Genomic DNA, 19,315 nt, shown 5'->3' on the forward strand with positions numbered 1-19,315 from the left:
ATTCATCTTTTGATTTGCTGTACAAGATTGGGAACCTTAAGCAGCGACGACGACGACGGCTACTCTGCATATGCATTATACACTTTGCTACATTTCCTGGTCATCCTCTACAAAACAACGACGTGAAACAACCACATTCAAGGTTTTATGGAGAACGTGAACGCATGATTATTAATTTCCCTTTCTCTTTCTGAACTTTAAAGCCGCCCCTAAGGCGTTAGCTCCTGGATAGTTCGGCCACATTACACAAACTAAATAAGTAGAAATCATCGCGAATTTATTCAGAAAACGCGAATGTAATTTTTAAGTCCTGTTTTCGTTCGCGTCTTCGTCGTCTCTGCTTAAGGTCCCTATTGTTGGGCAAACTTAGAAATAGTGTCATGATTTTCAATTGTACAAAAACGCATAGCAAGCCCTTTATCTTTATCTCCTCGTGTATACTGCCTGACAGATGCTTGAACAATTTTGCAAAGTGTCCGATCAACATATACACTGCTACAGCACTGTTAAGCTAAGAAACAAACATTATTTCCGATGCTGTAACATACCTCTATCTCTCTCCATCCCATGGACACAAAATACGTAAGACGAGACGAGAGGAAGGAATTCTTTTAGATGATCCTTGAATTCTATTGGTGAGGTCCTCACGCCCAATTTTATCTTCTTCGAGCTGGGTCTGCCCAAACACCGAAGCTCAAAATGCGACCTTAAGGCAGGCGAATGTGCGACTAAATGTGCTGCGACTGCAATCTTGGCTTCTGTTGGGTGATCAATACAGGAGTCAAGGAGAGTGGTTGTTGAAGCTAGCACATACATCAACGACTTCTGCAAGAGTCTCCGAATCGCAGTATCTAATTGTGGACAATTAACATCCTCGGAAATCTTGATTAGCTGCTTGAAATGTGCAACCGCAAGTGGTTCGTCTGTCATTAATTCTACGTTTCTTAAAAATGTATAAGAAGAATTTGAAAGGCTGTCTTCACTGTATGATTCAAAATCTAACAACGTGAGAAGTGTCTGGAGAAAAACTGAAGGAACGGCTTCTCCTAAAGTAGAATCAGTTGTCACTAGCATGTTAGAAGGTAGTTCGGACAAACTCGATATGAAGTGTGTTCGGTTTTCGTCGTCACAAAAGTCGCGGAAAAGTCCAAGGAGGTAAAGAGCTTGAGAAGATGACCCCGCTAGAAAAAGAAAAAAAAAAGATGGAGAAGGTTAGAAATAGTTTCCCATGATTGTATGACAGACGTGCGTTGTCAACGTCTTTGATCACATGAACTGAATCTTCCGATTTGCAAACTGGATTTTCCAAAATTTTGATTTTCTTTCAGTTATCAAGACCCTTGTTTAAATACTAGACTAATACTAATCATTAGTATATCTCTCAGTTAGTATGGGCGGTGTGATTGGTCAATTTAGCGGGCCGTATTTCACTGCAGGGTCCGCTAAATTTGAAAGTTTAACCTCAGAGATATAATAAAAATAATAATATCTTTCTAACCTCGTTTTCTCGGTCCGTACTGTAAGTTACGGATCCTCGTTGTTTCCCGTCGATTTATGGCCCGCGTGCTTCGCGCTTAGGCCATAAATCGACGGGAAAAAACTTGTTCCGTAACTTACAGTACGGACCTCGAACTCGGTAGTAAGAGGTATTTACATGCGAATCAACAAGCGAAATGTAAACCAGGCGGCATGGCAAAAAGGAGCATCTACATTTTTCACTCGGATGGTCCACTCTTTATTCTTTACACACTATCAAAAGCGCATTACAGCATCAGTCCAACATGGGACAACAAGACCCAGCTGTTAAACGTTTTTTTCAACTAACTAGGGACTAACTTGTCATCTCCCATCCCCCTTTGCCCATTTGTAACTCAAATAGAACGATTTTAGACAGCCTCCAACACAGACGCTCTTTGGACTCATCACGAAAACTCTCCTTCCCCTGGAGAGATTGCATGACGAGCCTAAAGAGCTTCACACAATCTTTCCTTTATCAGGAACGTCATGCAATCTCTCCTGAAGGGGATGAACCTAGTGTCATGCAATCTCTACTTAGGGGGAAAGATGGCGTGACAAGCTCAAAGGAAGTCTCATTGAACATAGGCGGTAGTCTTTAAAGGACTAGATCTTCATCCTACCATTTCCTTCTTGTGCAGATTGAATTTCCATCCTTCCAGCACTGCATAACTTCAGGATAAAAGGACCCATCAGCATGTGTTTCTGCTGCAGTGATAGGCCCGGCAACAAAACCAACAATAAGTTAGAGATATCATACGTTAGCTGAACACTAACATTCTTGCAAATAATGTCAGCCATTGTCTGATCTGGCTTCCACAGAAAGCAGTTTAGAATAACAGGATGATGAAGAACTTGGCGGCACATGTCTTCCACATCACACAAATCGGCTTCACAGGCGCTATTTGAGGAATTCGAAGTCCTCTTCAAACATCCCGTAGTTTTCTCTCCAAGTAAACTTGCCTCGCCTTCTTTTACATCCTGCAGTTGCGACACGGATCGTTGTATCAGACACTGAAGCAGCTGAAAACACAATTGTATTAAAGACTGGAGTCTCCCTTGCTTTAATGAATCACAAACAGTGGTGAGTTTTGTTTTGAGAGAACGCAGATACAGAAGGAGATGACGGCAATGTGAAATGCTCTTTGAGGCAGGCTCTTTCTCTAAAGCTGTCATCAATAGACTTTGGATCCAAGAACTAGAGACAGGGCTGGAAATGCCATTCTCAAAGGATGAGCTGTCCTCCTGAATCTCCTGGAAAGATGTTCTGTTGTCCTGTATGGATTCACCAAACACCTGCCACATGATTACACTGAATGGAAGAGCTTGTAATAAAGGAGAAATGCTTTCAGTGGATGTTACACCTGTCAAACAAAAAGTCCAAATAAGTTATCTGATGAACTTAGTGAATGCTGTGTTGACTTGCGTATACGAGCGTAAACCCGGTTTCTGTAGCATGAAGCAACTAGGAGCATTGCTACTCCCCTCTGGATGGGATGCTAGTCCATCGTGGGGTTACCTCTAGCAATATGTTGCCAGTACCCATTTTACACCTGGGTGAAAAGAGACAATGTGGAGCAACATTCTTGTCTAAGGAAACAAACAGCCATGAGGAGACAGAACTTGCCTCGAATCGTGCACCAACCCTCCGAGCTTCCGATTGAAAGTTCAACGCTCTAACCACTACACCAACACGCCTGGACACACTTCAACCAAGGGGTAAAACATATATAAACCAGCAAGGCTATTTGAACTATGGGGGAAACAGGAAAATAACATCCCCTGCAACGTTTAGTTAAAGCATGGCCAAAGAATTGAGGGAAGCTCTCCGCTTGAAAACTACCAAGAGACTTCTACAGGGTCTCAGTTTTGGATTGGTTATCCAGATTGCGTTTGCGGGATTCGTTTTCGTTTCGGAGTGGCTTTGACTGCAGAAGCTTCTCCCAAATTAGACAAAGACGCCGGCAGCAAAGAACGAAGAATCTGCTAGTAAGTGAATGCAGGGTAAAGGCAAAAAGTAAGTTCTCAAGTATATCTGATTACGCTAAGAATACTTGGATTATGTGACCATGCAATCGTAACTGTGAGCATAGTTAATTGAGGGAATGGTTATAAAGCCTTGTCATCTTTAAAGTTGATAACAATGGTGCTGCAAGTTATGTTGGAAGGGCCGCGACCGTGCACAATCCTTGGCTTTAATGTTCGCACTACAGCAACGTTTCTATTGGTAAGTTGCCACAACACATTTCAAAATCTATCGTGGTTTGCGCACGGTCAAGGCCACAAATGATAACAAACACATATCACAAAGAACTTCAACTAGCTTCATGATCATTGGCTTTTCTTGACAATGCTGTGAGCAGAATGTAGCTAAAATGTCAACTCTTGCAGATTGAATGTACGCTCACCCGCGATTTTATAATTCTTGACTTTCAAAACTTCAACAAGTGGTAAGAAATCCGCAGAAAGCTTGTGCTTGCAAAATTCGACACAGTCAATAATAGCTGCGCTGAGTTGCACTTCATCCAGGGGCTCAAGAAGATAGTATAATTCAGCTGATGCCGTAACGTTCGCTAAAAAACAGAACAGGACTACTCTTTTAGGTTCAAGAAGATTATTATTCATCATTTCAATAACCAATGTGTCTTGGTCCAAAAAGGATTCTCAATGTAATCCAGTTTCCTAGTTTATTCCTTTATGGCAAAATTACTCTGACGGTGTTTATTTTAGAGTAAGGTATTGCACGATCACCACAAAAGAAATACCTCAGTGCATAAAATTTGCAGAAGTACATCAAACGTGGCGCACAAATTTCACTAAGGAAGGCGATGTTTCTGTTACAAAGAGATTTTCCCAACGAACACAATGTTCAGCTCTGTAGCACAGAATTTTAAATTATACAAATGTAGCGCATGAGACAAAGTGTAACCTCAAACATTACTTCCCCTTACCCCGCACACAAAAATCATCAACCGTCCCTTTTCGGCTGTTTTACAGAACTTTACTATTGGGTAAATCAAATGTTCGCCTTCTTAAAAAAAATTTGTGAGTAGGACAGAAGGAATCTTTAATTGCTGTGAAAGCAAACAAATGATTTAAAATGTCAGAGATGAATCGCTCTTCACTGTTGTTATTTCCACAGCAAAGACTCAAACATCTCATTTTAATGTCCGAGGCTATTGCATGCCAGCGAAGATCTCAACTGTTGGCATATTGAAACACCTCGAATTAGTACAACAGCAGGGTTGACATACTTGTGGGTAATAAAGAATTTAAAATTAAATTTTGTTGTTGGGAGTGTGTTAGCTGCAGGACATCCCACTGAAAGAGCTTTCAGTTGTCCAGATACGGAAATAAAACAATAACAAACAGATACTTTTGTGCTAAGATCTACATACTTGTAGCTGAGAAAGGTATTGGAAAGATTTAGATTGGAATCGCAATTACGGCAAACGTGAGATTGTCGTTTACGTTTTCCTGCAAAAATGAATACAATTGCATCGATCAGAATAGTGCAAAACAATTAAATCTCTCTATCGTTACAATTGAGCAGTTTTCTCTCCATTCCATAAGATGCCTTTTTTCTCCATCTGCATGGCTGATGTCCAGTCCACCTACCTTGCTCAGAGTTCACAACAGCCTTCTTCAAAAATGTCTGCAGTTTGTTGAAATGTTCATCAATTCTCTGTACTTCTGTCTAGCAAAACAAAATGATTCAAAGTAAAGTAGAATCATTGCGTCGACTTGTGTCCCATTAGCACCAACAGAGCAAACACTTAGCTATCAATAATATTGTTTTAAAGCGTAAAAGATACGTCCAATTTCAAAGTGAAACAACAACTGCTTCATAATCAGTCACTGTACTTGATAGTCAACAGATGTAACCTTTATAATTCCATTTACAATCTATACCAGCCCGATAATCCTCACACATGTAAATCTACATGCGTTAAGTGTAATATGGCTCGCTCCCTCAATTGCAACTAACTTGTCGTTTTTAACTGTTCTGTTGTTTCTGTTTTTTTCTCACATTTTTTTGTATCTTAATGGGTCCACTATAATTGGTTAAGCTGTAGTGGTCTCCCTGTCTACACGTCAGATTTTTCTTTTACTTCCTGTGCCTGTAGGCGAAGCAAATAAAATAAAATAAATACCTCAAAATGTCCCAATTTGTCCTGATTTGCCCCCGGAAGCCAGCACCTTACATACTGCGGCACAGCTTTATGCAAAGTTCTCATGGCCATCAAATGCTCTGGGATGACAGTGTTACCATAGTAATGACATACCACAAAGCTCAGAAAAGTTGGATTCATTGAACAGTGGATCAGATTAAAGATCACACAGTTCATATACCGAGCTATGCAACCTGCAAAAAATGTTATCATAAGTCAAACAGAATTTCAATATCAATCCAAGTAATGTCCCACTCCACCCCCTGAAGTGAAGAGCACCTACCAGTAGTACCCTCAGCTGCCTTTCCATCATTTTCACCCACCTTAGAAACCAGGTAGGATCCTTTGCATGACTATAACTTAAAGTAGTTGCGAGTACTATTCAGTTAGTTAGTCCGTCAGTCAGTCAGTCAGTCAGTCAGTTAGTTAGAGGACCTGCCCGTCCTTCTCAGAACCGTCTTTTCATCTTTTATTGATAATAGAATCCACGTAAAACACTACCCACCCATCGTCAGTGTAAATTGGCACCTTCCGTTACTACTCACAGCTGCCGTTCATAATAGCCCACTCCACTCCCTTAATTTACTACTCATGACTGACGATCATTGTTTTATTCACTTACAATCGAAGTGATACCCACCCTATCCCCTACAACGTAAAGTACCTTCCTTTACTACTCACAGGTGCTGTTCAGTCTGTTCCATTCACTTTATAAACCAAGCTATACCCCACCACACTCCTTGCAATGTAAAGCACCTTCATTTACTACTCATAGATGTCGTTCATTCTGTTTCATTCACTGTACAATCGAAGTTATACCTACCTAACTCCCTACAATGTAAAGCACTGTCCTATACTACTCACAAGTGCTGTTCATTCTGTTTTATTCACTTTATAAACCAAGCTATACCCCACCACACTCCTTGCAATGTAAAGCACCTTCATTTACTACTCACACATGTTGTTCATTCAGTTTCATTCACTGCACAATCGAAGTTATACCCAGCTAACTCCCTACAATGTAAAGCACTGTCCTATACTACTCACAGCTGCCAATACCCCTTCGATGTACAATACCTACCTATACTACTCACAACTGCATTTTCACAATGTACGTTTGTATGTTTCATTCAGTTTTGCAATCCAAGCAAAACTGAATCCTGCCCCTGCAATGTGGAGTACCTACCTCTATTACTTACAGCTTTCAATCTGTTTCCACCATACAATACACAGGAATCTACTTGACTATGATGATGACCTAAACTCAGATTGTCCAAATGACAGCGAATGTCTCAAGCAACAGTCCTTCCGAACATGCATGACTTGCGTGATATGGGACATAGTTTTAAATCGTATCCATTGTACCAGATCTGCTTGTCAATCTGTTTCACTCATACTTGAATCCTACCAACACTGTCAATTTCTACCTGTCAATATCTAGCTGTTTTATCTGTCTTATGTACTGTAGTTGCAAAGGTCAGATTCAAGTATCTACCCATGTCACTCACACTTTCTTGTAATTTTGCTTTGAACACCTCATAATGTATTTTAAAATATTTTTTTACACATACTATGCTGCTTTTATGAAGAGTACCAACCTAAATTTCTCACAGCTGTCTTTTCAACTGGCTCGTTTATCGCGCAGACCATTTCAGTATAACGTTTCAAAGCTCCAGCAAGCAGCAGACTGACTGGAAGACTGAAACAAAATCAACAGCACATGAACACAACAACATGATTGAACTAAAAGTGTAGGTAAATACAACCGACTTTGAGGCTGTAAAGAAGCTGTGTCACCCGATTAAAGTACTACTTTAAGAAGTATAATTATTCTGCAAGTTTTAGGAAACTATAAGCAAGTGTCTTTTGCTACTCAGAGCCAATTTTTCGAGTTGTTTGCTTGTGCCTTGGAAATTCACTTAACATTTATTATGGTTTGTTGTCCCTTTGAGGAAATCACTTGATACATGTATACCACACGTATGTGTTTCTCTTACGGACAGCACCTCCTGATACCAGGGTTTTGTTTTTTTGTGCAGTTTACGACTATGTGAGAAAAGCAGATATCAGCAAGGGATGCTAGAATCCAAAAAGAATAATTGGGGGTAACCACGTAGTTTTCAGAGATACAACAATAATTCGAAAAAGCTGTAAAATACATAATTTGCAATATATGGTATTTTTCTCCAAAATGAAGCTTAAATGTCTGAAAGCGCATGGTTAAACCCCTCATTTTCATTTCGGATTCCAACAACCCTGGCTTGTTTTGCTTGTTTTAGAATACACTGTCCTAAAAAAAACCCGACTCTCTGAGACCATCCGAAGATGCATGGAACATATATACAGCAACAAAAGGAGGTACCACCCCTAATCAGGGTTGTTACAAAAAAAATCCATACCCACCCATGGGAGGTCATCAGAAATTCCTAGGCGGTGGGGGTGTTAAAAGTCAAAATTTTAGAAGCAAAGTATGCAGCTCAACTGGAATTTCCAAAGGGGGGGGGGGGGGGGGAAGGGGTTGCAAACCAAAAAAACCCTCCATGGGTGGAGTATGGATATTTGCTGGACCTCCACATAAAGCATGCATTTTGTGTACAAATAAAGGCACATAAATGCCTTTCATTTCAGTATTAATAGTTCTGGCTCAAAAACAAAAATCCCCATGGTATGGCCCCCTTTACTTAAGACACACCTTGCGTCAGATGACATCTTCCATTCTGCATCCACAGCGTACTGGGCTACAGTTGCCTCTGCTGCCACTACTTCAGCCTGCATGTCAATTATAATGTCTGTATACACATGTGGTTCAGTGGCCACTGCAGTGAATACTTCATCTAGAAACCTCAGAAGTGTCTCCTCGTGTCCTTTATACGTTTGACTCTGTTGCAGCTGGGTCAACCATATGTCTACTTCACTGGTATTGTTGCTGACCAATCCTGTTTCCCTTAGGAGCTGACAGAACAGTGTCAATATATGTCAATAGATGCAGTACTATAATATGTCATACATGTATTACTGGGATTTTTTTTTTGTCTGTTTTTGTCCTACAAATAAAACAACATTTCCCCACAAACTAACCTTCCAAAGAAGTCGCTTGGCATTATTCTTGATATCATCATTTCTTGCTGATCTGAACAAGCTCAGAATTGAGTGCACAAAGGACATTGAACTTTTTCCTTTCTAAAATAAATAAAGAAACATAAACAAAGCGGTCAAAACAGCCCATTTAGACTACAATCTATCTGTCAAAGTGTACACATTTAATCTACGTCTTCATTTGTACAGGATTAACTCTGACCAATAATACTTTACTAAAAGAGTCTTGAAAATTTAAGTGATGTTACTTCGTGTCTCACTTTTGACAAGTTCATTCCTGCAGAGGTTTCTGTTTTTCTCTTCCTTGCACCATGTAGTTTACAATTTTAAAATATTGTACGGAACTGTTGGAACTACATGTATTGCAAGAAATATAAAAAAATGATGAGAAACTGTTGGGACTATTGGTAGGATTTAAAAACCTTACAAGTGACAAGGGTCAAATTGGTGAGCTGTGGCTTTTCTACAAATGAGCACATACGCCCAAAAATTTTTGTGGGCAACTTTATATCAACCGGTGTCCCTTGACGAAAAAAAAGAGTGGTACTGAGATGATCACTGGAAAAGATTATTCATGGGACAAAAATCAAATGTCAGTGAGCTTATCACAGAATAGGATGATCATTAGAATCCAGTAACACTATAACCACAAGTTTATTACTTTGGAAGCCTTGGGAGGCATTATATTGATTAAAACTGACCTGCTGATACCATTTCAAGGTACCAGCTGGTGCCTGCAGCAGAATCTGTAAAGTTAACTGTTGCGAGATTGGTGGAAAATTCATCTCCTGTTGCCCTGGCAGCAGCTTCTTGAGGTCAAAGTTGACGTGTGAGAGGACTGAAGGCCATAGAGTCTGAAACCCCAGGATTACTTTGAGACATTGTGCTAGCAAAATGGTAGGACTTGTGGAATCTGACAAAACAGCAACCATATGTTAATCCAATGCAGCATTGGAGACGATTTTATACTCAAGTCATATACTGAAATTGTTCAACAACTTTGTGATTCATGTAAGTTGAGATACAGTGCTGTAACAGCTAGCACATCAGATCCTGTAGAGCTTAATCTGAGCTGAACTTTGTTGGTGCAAGTCACCATACGGTTTCCTTTATAGACAAGAACTTTGCTCCACATAATCTCTCTATCTCTACCCTAGTGTACAAATGAATACCGAGTCAACACATCCCTCATACTATGAGTGCTTTCCATTTGCCAGAATTTGAATGCATCATTGTGAAGGGATGGTGCTGCAGAATCTTAAAATAATCACAACAAAAGTAGTAAAGAAAGAAAAAATTTGAAGCAACACAAAGGACTGTTCTCTGAGAGTGCCCTTGTTTATGAAAGCCTTCAAAACTCAAGACCTGACATTTGTGATCTGGACTGAAAAGGTTACCATACCTTTCTGTGACTCTTCTTTTGTATTACCAGCAGTAAGGTTCTGTCTCAAAGAGATGACTGTCTTGACATCAGGTAATCCTCTCAGAACCTCTTCTCTGAACTGCTGCAGCAGTGTAGTCTCCGCCTGTGCATTTATATTTTCAAGATTGATTGCTGAGCTCCCTTTGGAAGCCAGACATCCTGCTGCATTCTGTGCTCTTTCAAGGATCACCACAAGCAGGGATAATACTGCATTTTTCACCAACGAACTTGCATGCTGAAGGGAGTTAAGTAAACTTATTAAATCCTTATCTTAGAAAGTGGATTTGTACAGTACTGTTGTACACTGCTCTCACTGCAGTTCTCAGCCACTAGAATGTCTCAACCCTACCAAAATCCCCCACTCCGATAAATACCTGTTTTGCAATTCTGGTACATTTACATGGTAAAAAATGGGTCTGTGAGAGACTTGTCTGGTTTGGTGGGGGTGGGGGGGGGGGGGAATAGGACATCTAAAATAGCAGCAAAGATCAGTTGATGGGAATGTACTGTAATTTTGAATTAGCCAAACAATTTTGATTAGTAGCAAACTAATGGCTAATTATGTTTTATGTTTGGAGATCTTACTTTCTTGCACTTTTTCTTGCACCGCTTGAACATAACCAAGTTTCACACGGACTAGAAAGTAACAAGCTGGAAAGTCTATATAACAAAAACCTTATTGAACTACCTTGTTTGGTCCATAAATATTGTTTGAGTATGAGACCAATATTTTCCCAATATGGCATCACGCTAGTTCAATAACATATATACATGTACACACAATTTCCAGTTTAAACTTCCACTTCTAATTGAGTTGAACTGTGCTTTGTTAAATAAATGTACAGTTCAACTTTATAATTAAACCCTTTTGGTTTGTTGATTTGTTATCTGTTTGTTTTGAATTAGGGCATCTACTGAAAAATGTGAAAGTATTCAATTTGCTGATCACACTGAAATCAATATTGTAATGGTTTAATAACCTGCACTCCACGATTCAAAACTGTTCTGCTGAATCCAACTGGTATAACCATATTTATCAGGGATGGTAGCAGTTCATCAGTCACTTTCAAACCAGATTTCTCAACCATGTGTGATGGCTGTGGCAATGCCATGTAAATCTGAAAATACACAAAACAATAAATGGAAAATATTCATTAAGAAATTCTACAGAGCAACAGCAAAGTATAAACATGTTAATTTGACAATTGTTTGCAGTTACTGAGAAGATATAATAATGATTGAAAAAAAATATTCTGCTTGGAAGTGTTGATGTGATACTCCATGGCTTAATTAGGTCCGGTTCAAACGTGACGCACCATCATCATGTCCAACTCAAGTGAATTGAATTCGACTTCAGCACGACCGTGGTTCAACAGCTGATTCAAACGTTGCACCAAATTTAAACTAATATGCCATCACGCTGACCACAATCCCTATAATTGTTCTAACAAAAGCAAAGATGGCAGATTGCGAGCAAAGGCTGGCTATCCAATGCAAAACTGTCCTTTTACTCCGAATTTTGGCAGCCTCAAGATGAAGAAGAATGTTAACCCAACAAGCTCTATTTTGCTATCGTTAACAGAGATGGAAGCTGATGCATGTGCTTTTCCTTGTCATTTGTATTCTTGTCAATTCTCAAAACGCCACTAGCGAAGTTCTGCGATCCTGCTGTCAGCTGCTGAGAAATTCTGGCTGGTGGCAAAAGTTATGGAGCACGTACTCAGATTCAAGGATTAAAAAGCTCTTCCACCATTTTTTTTTTCCAAACACCCCATGTAGCCTAACATGTGGCTACCACAAGTACTGTTATAATGTATGAACTCGACATCATAATTTATTAATACATTATCACAAATGCATGCATTCAGTTCAGCAAAAGTTTAGCGCCACATTTCAATCAATGTCGTGCCAGAGTCAATACCACGTTGCTGCTTCTTGTCTATGGAAACACTACACATTGGCTTCAACCAACAGGACATACAATGATAAGCATTAGCACCACAGGAGTGGTTGGGCAGAAGAAGGTTAACTTCAATAACAAGTGAGGGGGAGTAGGGAATCATCGAGTTTGGATTCGAGTTCGAGTTCGAGTTAGAGTTCGAGTTGGACTTCGAGTTGGACTTCGAGTTAGACTTCAAGTTGGACTTCATGAAAAATCGATAATATCGATTTGACACACGAGAGAGAAAATCAATTCAATGGAACTAAAACTCACTGAAATCACGCTCAATCGTTCCAAAAACCACATAGGAGAAAGGACAACAGACAAGGGAGTTCAGGTACTGCTAGGGATATTTTTTATTGAAAATTCATTGGTATTTTTAAATTGAACACATCGAAACTGTTTTCTTTTGTTGTACACAATTTTCGTTTTCGTACAGACCATGCTTAGTATCTACATTTTTCGAAAAAAAAAAAAAATTGTATACATGCCATCCTTTGTTTGGGGAAGAAGGGTGGAGGGGGGTCCGATTTCATTTGGGAGCCCTTCCAGAGCGCGCTCTCGAAAATAACAAAATATTTTGCTTTTTGTATTTTTATAGTAGTACAACTCCGATTCCAACTCGAACTTCAACTCGAAGTCTAACTCGAAGTCCAACTCGAACTCGAACTCGAATCCAAACTCGATGATTTGGGATTCCCCAAGTGAGGAAGTTTGACTTATACATACACTGCATATATACATGTACATGTACGTATACCTCCAGACATGTGTTTTTCTCACCTTTGTAACTAAATTCATGTTTGCAACCCATGGCATAGAGAGCCTTGGCTCATACGTTGCTGACAAACTTGATAGAAACGGCTTCAATACATCTTGGCAACAACACAACACCTTAGTCACCAGTTCTTGAATACATACGTCACTTGTCATAGATGATAAATTTTGAAGGAACCTTAACAATACTGGATTATTGCTCCTGCAAAGAATAAGAACATCCACAAGCAAACTTTCATTGAGTTAATGCACCACACCTGGTCATAAGGGCCTGCATAACATTAAGATGAATTGTACATGAATAAAGTAGAGCTGCACATTTGTACTCTGATAAACTCCATCGGTATCTAGAGTATACCTGCCCACTCCCACGCCTTAGGCATGAGTCTCACGCCTGCAGATTGAAGATGTTGATCTCACGCTCACAGACCATTCTCATGCCTGTTGAAAAATGTGAGTTACTACAGCCTTAGCTGACACACTTTCCAAAAATATGTAAACTCAAACCAATGCAAGAAACAAAAAGTCCATGTAAAAAGAGTAAATGATGCTACTTTTGAATTCCCCCAAATCTCCGATTTTTGAACGTCCGTTTGGAGCATAATCATTTTTTTGAGAACTTCAGAATTATTCAGAACCTCTCATGAAATTTTTGGGCGTCTTCAGAAGTCTTCGGAAAATCTTCGGATATTAAGTCGTGTCGTCTTTGAAAATTAATCCTGGCACTCTCAGGATAAAAATCTCATGCCTTTGAAATAGATTTAGAGTTGGCAGGTATAATCTAGAGCAATCCATATTAAATGGATTCAGGTCACTTTTAATTTCATGTACTTTGCACCATTTTCGAAATAATTTTTATTTTCACAAATGTGGGAAAAGCAGATCATAGCAAGGGCTATTGGAATCCAAAAAGAACATTGGGGGTAACCCGACATTTTTTAGAGATAATTTAAGCAACAATTATTCTAAACAGCGGTGATAAAAATAGGAAGCAATGTATGGCGTTTTTTTCCAAAGCTTTATTATCTCTGGAAAATGCATGGTTAGTATCCCCAATTTTCATTTTGGATATCAATTTTTAAGCACTCGCTAAGTTCTGCTGTCTCCTCATAGTTTTAAACCACGCAAAAATATCCCTGTATTTCAGTTGACACCACCCATAGGAAACCCAAGTATCTTGAGATGTACAGAGTGTATGTACAGTAACAAAAGTAGGCACCATCCTTAAGATTTATACAATCACATTATAATACTACCTAGTTGCAAATGTTCCCATAGTGTTTGAGAAACAAATCCCACACTTAAATGATCCACAAATCTTCAACAACAGCTCATGCACTTGCTGTCGTACTGTTTGACGACTCTCCTCCTCATCATCCTTGGTGTACTGATAAAGGGTGGCCAGTTGTGAAAGGACGTACGAGTTGAAGAACTGAACTTTAGTTTTCTTTGTTATCCCAGCATTTTGCACCACCTTAACAGGTAAAATAAATCTATTGGTTCATTTTCCAAAGAAACCTTGTCCAATCATGTTTTTGCAATTATAGATAAGCCACACTCTGAGTTTAAAAAGATTGTTTCAGAAAAACAGAAAAGGTCTTAAGAAATGTTCAATGAGTACTGATCAGACAGAACATTCTTTCCTTCACTGGATGTAAACTACATCACTTTCATTGTTCAAACCAATGACTTGTAATGTAATCATTTAATTATTTATCAAGACTTGATTACTTGATGAATCAATTCTTTTGGAGGGGGGGTATCTATTTATATTTAGGGTAGTTATTAAATAAATTCAAGAGGTCAACAGGGTTATTAGTACTATGAACAGTGCGTTGAACAGTGTAGTGTTACCTTCTATAAATAATGTTTGATTGATTGACTGATTAAATGAATTGATTGACTGACTGACTGACTGATTGATTGATTGATTGATTGATTGATTGATTGATTGATTGATTGATTGATTGATTGATTGATTGATTGATTGATTGATTGATTGATTGATTGAAGTCTTACAAAATAATTAACACATTTAACATTTTTGCTTTCAAATGCCATACTGTGATACAGTGCTACATATGACAGACCAGTTTAATACAATTTACAGGCATGATCTAGATCACGCGTGTTACTGTATTAACGCTAACCAGGATTGCTTTTCACTAAAATCAGTTTTCCTAGGAGTTTAAAATCTGACAGTAAATGACTGCCATGGGAACTCAAAAGCAAGAAGACAGAATACAGTGGAGCTCTTGGTACACACACAAAATATTAGGCATAAATTAAAATGTGTAATCTGAGCCTATCAATGTTCAGGATCTGTTTCCAGCATTGCCTATTTTTCATAGTTCATGCCAAACAAATTTGAGCTATTTAATATACAATTTAGCAAAGCTTAAACTCAAAAATATTCAGTGATTGGATAATAAATTATTTTTTATTTATTTATGATCTACACTGAACAAGCAAAAAAATATACTGCACTTACCCTTGTTTGAAGAGTTGTCAAGACTGCATGAACTACATTTGGTGAGTCAAACTGCAAACCCTTCATTACTGACTGAAGGAATCCTATGATGAAATAGAGGAAAAGCAATATAATTACATACATTTTACCAAATATAATATAGATAGATAGATTGATTTATTCACCCTACTTGTAGTATAATTAATAAATTACAAGGGTAGGGCAAGTAACACACAGGCCAATAACTATCGAACAATATGCTACTGATACATGAACTGAGTATCAAGATATAGAGTCTAAAATACTGTTACACATATTACACTACACTACACTACACTACACTAATTAGTTTGCTCAGGGTGCTCAGAATATTAGGCCCTGTTTAAGTGACTTTTGATGTTAGGTCAAATTCTCAATTTCGTTTCACAAGTGAAGACAAGGCAATTTGAAAGGAGAATCTAGCAATTTATCAGAAGTCAAAAGTCACTTGGGACTTTTTTCCAGGCACCCCTTCATTTAAGGATTTTTTTCTAAGCTGCCTCCACCTCGGTCAAGATCATGTGCAACACTAATAATAAATAAATAAATAACAATAATTTATTATTACAACAAAAATTACAATTCTTATGATAGATTCAGTAACCTCATAATCAATATACATGTATGTTTACAACTTTATAGTACAAAGCACCTTAAAAATGTAATCAACAATACAATCTAGTTGTAACTCTAGCTGCATGCTGGAAACAAACACAGACAACTCACCTTTGAGTTCTAAGATCTGTTTCATGACAGCCAGGTCGCCAAACATCAGAAATGAGAGACAGAAGTAAATGAAACATGTCCTTACATCTTGCACTGACTGAGAAAAGAAAGTTCAATAATTGATCCACTTAAGAATCATAATTTAACAATCCAACAGAACAGCAACCAGAATCTGCTGCCATGCCTCTAGTGTGTTATTAGATACATGTACACCAATAAATTAAACACCTTCCAAATTAAAGCTACATGTACAAAATATAATACACTTACAATGTACAATGCATTGTCAACAGAATTACTTGTAATGAATGATTGACTCACTGAACAATACCAGTGCAATCAACTCCAAATTATTCACATGTTACACCACGACAGCCTATGCTAAAAGCTAATGTTTTGATGACTGTTACAGTGTAAAAAAAAATACCATACAAGAACATCATCCCAGGGTTTGCAAAGACCCCTGAGGATCGAGGGTCTCGGGCAAAGAATTACTACCTTTAATACAAAGATATCCAATGGTCTCTTGAAGAATACCAAACATTATCCAAAGTTGAATACTTTCCAATACAGCTTAATTGCAGATATCTAAGGCTTGACTAGGGATATCTAATGGCAAGGCAGCAATTTGCACCCAACAGCAGTCTGGTAAGGTCCCTTATACAGTGAATTGTAAAGCATACTTGATGTGTTATAGAAAATGTGCTACACTGTATATAAATGCACAATCATCAATCATCAGCTTACCCTTACTGAAGGTATCAAACAGGCATTTCTTATGATAAAATAATGTGACAACACTTGTGACATGCACTGTAGTATGAAAAAGTAATTTGTCATAATATCAAATTTCATAACCGGCTCAACCTAAAATTGGCATAAAAGATATATCATGAGAGATGTTTACAGATTTCTCAAAATTATGCACTAAACATCCCGTGTCATCAACTGCATTCTGCGAAACACCTTATGAACGCAGAAAAAACATACATACAGTACAAACCTTTTTGTCACGCTTGTTCAGCAGTGAACCAATAGACTTCAAGGTAAAATCAAATGATCTTTGAACCTCTCTAGCTGCTGATGTTCCTTGTGTGACCATGGCTGTCAGCAATCTCAAAGCAGCCTTGATGACATCAGGGGGATTCCCTGGATTAAGGCATGTGTACAGAATTTTTATGTGATTTTGCAGGACCCGCTGCACTATCACCATGCCTGTTCTTGTAGAGAAGTGCACATCCTCGGCAGTAAACAACAAAACACTTTCTAGGATTTCCAGGCATTTTTGGATCTATGACAAAACAAAATTAATGAAATTGGCCTTGTACAGTGCGACAACCTTTACCATGGCCACCCAACAAACTTCTTTTTTACAATTTAGCCATAAAATACAAAACGACACGTTTTCAATAATTCGTTGTTGCATCACTTGCCTGTTGGACTTTGCAAGGAGGCGTGACATTTAATCAAGTTCATGTATCCTGATTGGCTAACTTGTAAAAAAATTTTGTTGGGTGGCCACGGTAAGGCGCGTTGCACTGTAACACTTTGTTCTATAAAATATTAAACATTCAACAAAGACCACTAGGCCCACTTCAAAACAAATCAAAGTCCTGTACAAATAAGCATTGACATACATGTACACTCAAGCTTTAATTCATCAAAACAATTATAGTCAGATTACAGTTACTCTTACCTCAAGTTGAGAAAGATTGTGCCTGCCACCTTCTAAAATTTTATACACTTCTTGAAATTCTCCAGCCTCTTTGATAACGCCATCAACTGTTTCCTTGTTCTGTGACTCTTTCAGTGCATTCAACAGTTTTGTCAAACCTTGACAAGTAGAGTACATCAAAGTACATCACCTTCACAACCAGGTTACTAAACCCAAAGTTTCCTCCCCTCCCCACCCCACCCTATACATATTAAAGCCTGGGTTACACATGTCCAGCAGTAGTAAATACAGTAGGATAGGTCTTTTGCTTTAACTGGTCACATGGTAAAAAATAAGCCATACTGGATGGCAAAAAAGCGTGGCAATTCCTCCACTGGGACATCGAGAACAAAGGAAAGTCAGGCTTGACAGGTTGGAATTCCTTTGTGTTCGAATCTACTACATTGTTTTGCCATCCAGTATGGTGGATTTTGTACCATGTGACAAGTTAGTGCAAAAAGCCCATTGTTGCAAGCACTGAAGGTACATGTTATGGTTAGTGTTATGTACATACAGTAAACCTGTTGCCTTTGAATACAGCCACTTCTTTTGCCTCGTGGATTTTGAAGCCATTTTGTTAGCAGCGATAAATAGTGGCTGAATTCGGAGACTAGCAGTGTTATCTTTGCCTTTCAATTCTCACAAAAACATTGTGGAGCAACTAATGTATATAGAATAACGTTAACTACAGCAGATGTTTGTGTTCTTTTCAAAATATGTATAAGCTTAAGTTTACATAGTTTCTAAGATACCTCATCAGACATCTACGCACCTGACAGTCTGGTCTGTTCTTTGTGTAATAAACTTTTCACTGTGCGCACAAGATCAGCGGGTTTGTTGTTGTTTTCATTACCCTCGGCAAACCCAGATACCTTTGACTTTTTCTGTGGTATTCCTTCGTCCTCGACGTCTCTTTCTTTCCTTTTCTTCATAGCGTTAGCTCTGGTGTCAAAACCTTCCTGTAAACATTAGCAACATTGCATTTCGAGAAGAAACCGACCTACAAGTAGAACGCCGCCATTTTGGCACGTGGTGCGGTTTGTTTGCTTATGTAAGTTGCACTGTAATGTCCTTATTCGTGCGTGATGTTTCTTCGTCACGCGTGACCTTAAAAAAGAAGAGCGTGGCGAGCGAATCACGCGAGCGAGTGCGAAAATTGCTTCTCGCGAGGAGCGCCACGCGCGGAACGGAAGCGAAAAATAAGGGACTGCAAACAAAGCCAGAGGGTTAGGCTGCGTAGTTAGCGTAGGGAATGGGGAAGAGGAGGTACGATTTCGGTAGCCTGTGAACAGGCTCCCAAGTGCCTGTGATCACAGGCTGCTATTTCGGGGAATTGCACGTAAGTAAATAATACTGAAATACTGAAAGATAACTTGCATGTCTAAAATGTGAGATTTAAAAGATGTCCAGGACAAACTATCAATGAGAAGTACACGCAAAA

The 19,315-nt window shown here is 38.7% G+C and overlaps 1 protein-coding gene across 1 annotated transcript in view; it reads right to left on the reverse strand.

Moving 5' to 3' along the window:
* Positions 1-18,901, reverse strand: part of LOC146457513 (nucleolar pre-ribosomal-associated protein 1-like) — a 42,415-nt gene extending 23,514 nt beyond the window's left edge. Inside the window, exons 1-18 of the mRNA XM_085091840.1 lie at positions 18,647-18,901; positions 17,857-17,993; positions 17,164-17,451; positions 16,161-16,257; positions 15,417-15,499; positions 14,182-14,399; positions 12,932-13,127; positions 11,187-11,324; positions 10,186-10,441; positions 9,485-9,696; positions 8,766-8,867; positions 8,380-8,639; positions 7,286-7,386; positions 5,670-5,881; positions 5,134-5,212; positions 3,924-4,088; positions 2,139-2,879; positions 549-1,181 (exon numbers count right to left, since the gene is read on the reverse strand). Of these exons, the coding sequence (XP_084947966.1) occupies positions 549-1,181; positions 2,139-2,879; positions 3,924-4,088; positions 5,134-5,212; positions 5,670-5,881; positions 7,286-7,386; positions 8,380-8,639; positions 8,766-8,867; positions 9,485-9,696; positions 10,186-10,441; positions 11,187-11,324; positions 12,932-13,127; positions 14,182-14,399; positions 15,417-15,499; positions 16,161-16,257; positions 17,164-17,451; positions 17,857-17,993; positions 18,647-18,806 (4,078 nt within the window). The 5' untranslated portion in view covers positions 18,807-18,901. The remainder of the gene's footprint in view (positions 1-548; positions 1,182-2,138; positions 2,880-3,923; positions 4,089-5,133; positions 5,213-5,669; positions 5,882-7,285; positions 7,387-8,379; positions 8,640-8,765; positions 8,868-9,484; positions 9,697-10,185; positions 10,442-11,186; positions 11,325-12,931; positions 13,128-14,181; positions 14,400-15,416; positions 15,500-16,160; positions 16,258-17,163; positions 17,452-17,856; positions 17,994-18,646) is intronic.
* Between the last annotated feature and the right edge of the window lie 414 nt (positions 18,902-19,315).

Source organism: Pavona decussata, unplaced genomic scaffold, assembly GCF_977016875.1.
Source record: "Pavona decussata unplaced genomic scaffold, jaPavDecu1.1 SCAFFOLD_241, whole genome shotgun sequence".
Taxonomy (NCBI): Eukaryota; Metazoa; Cnidaria; class Anthozoa; order Scleractinia; family Agariciidae; genus Pavona; species Pavona decussata.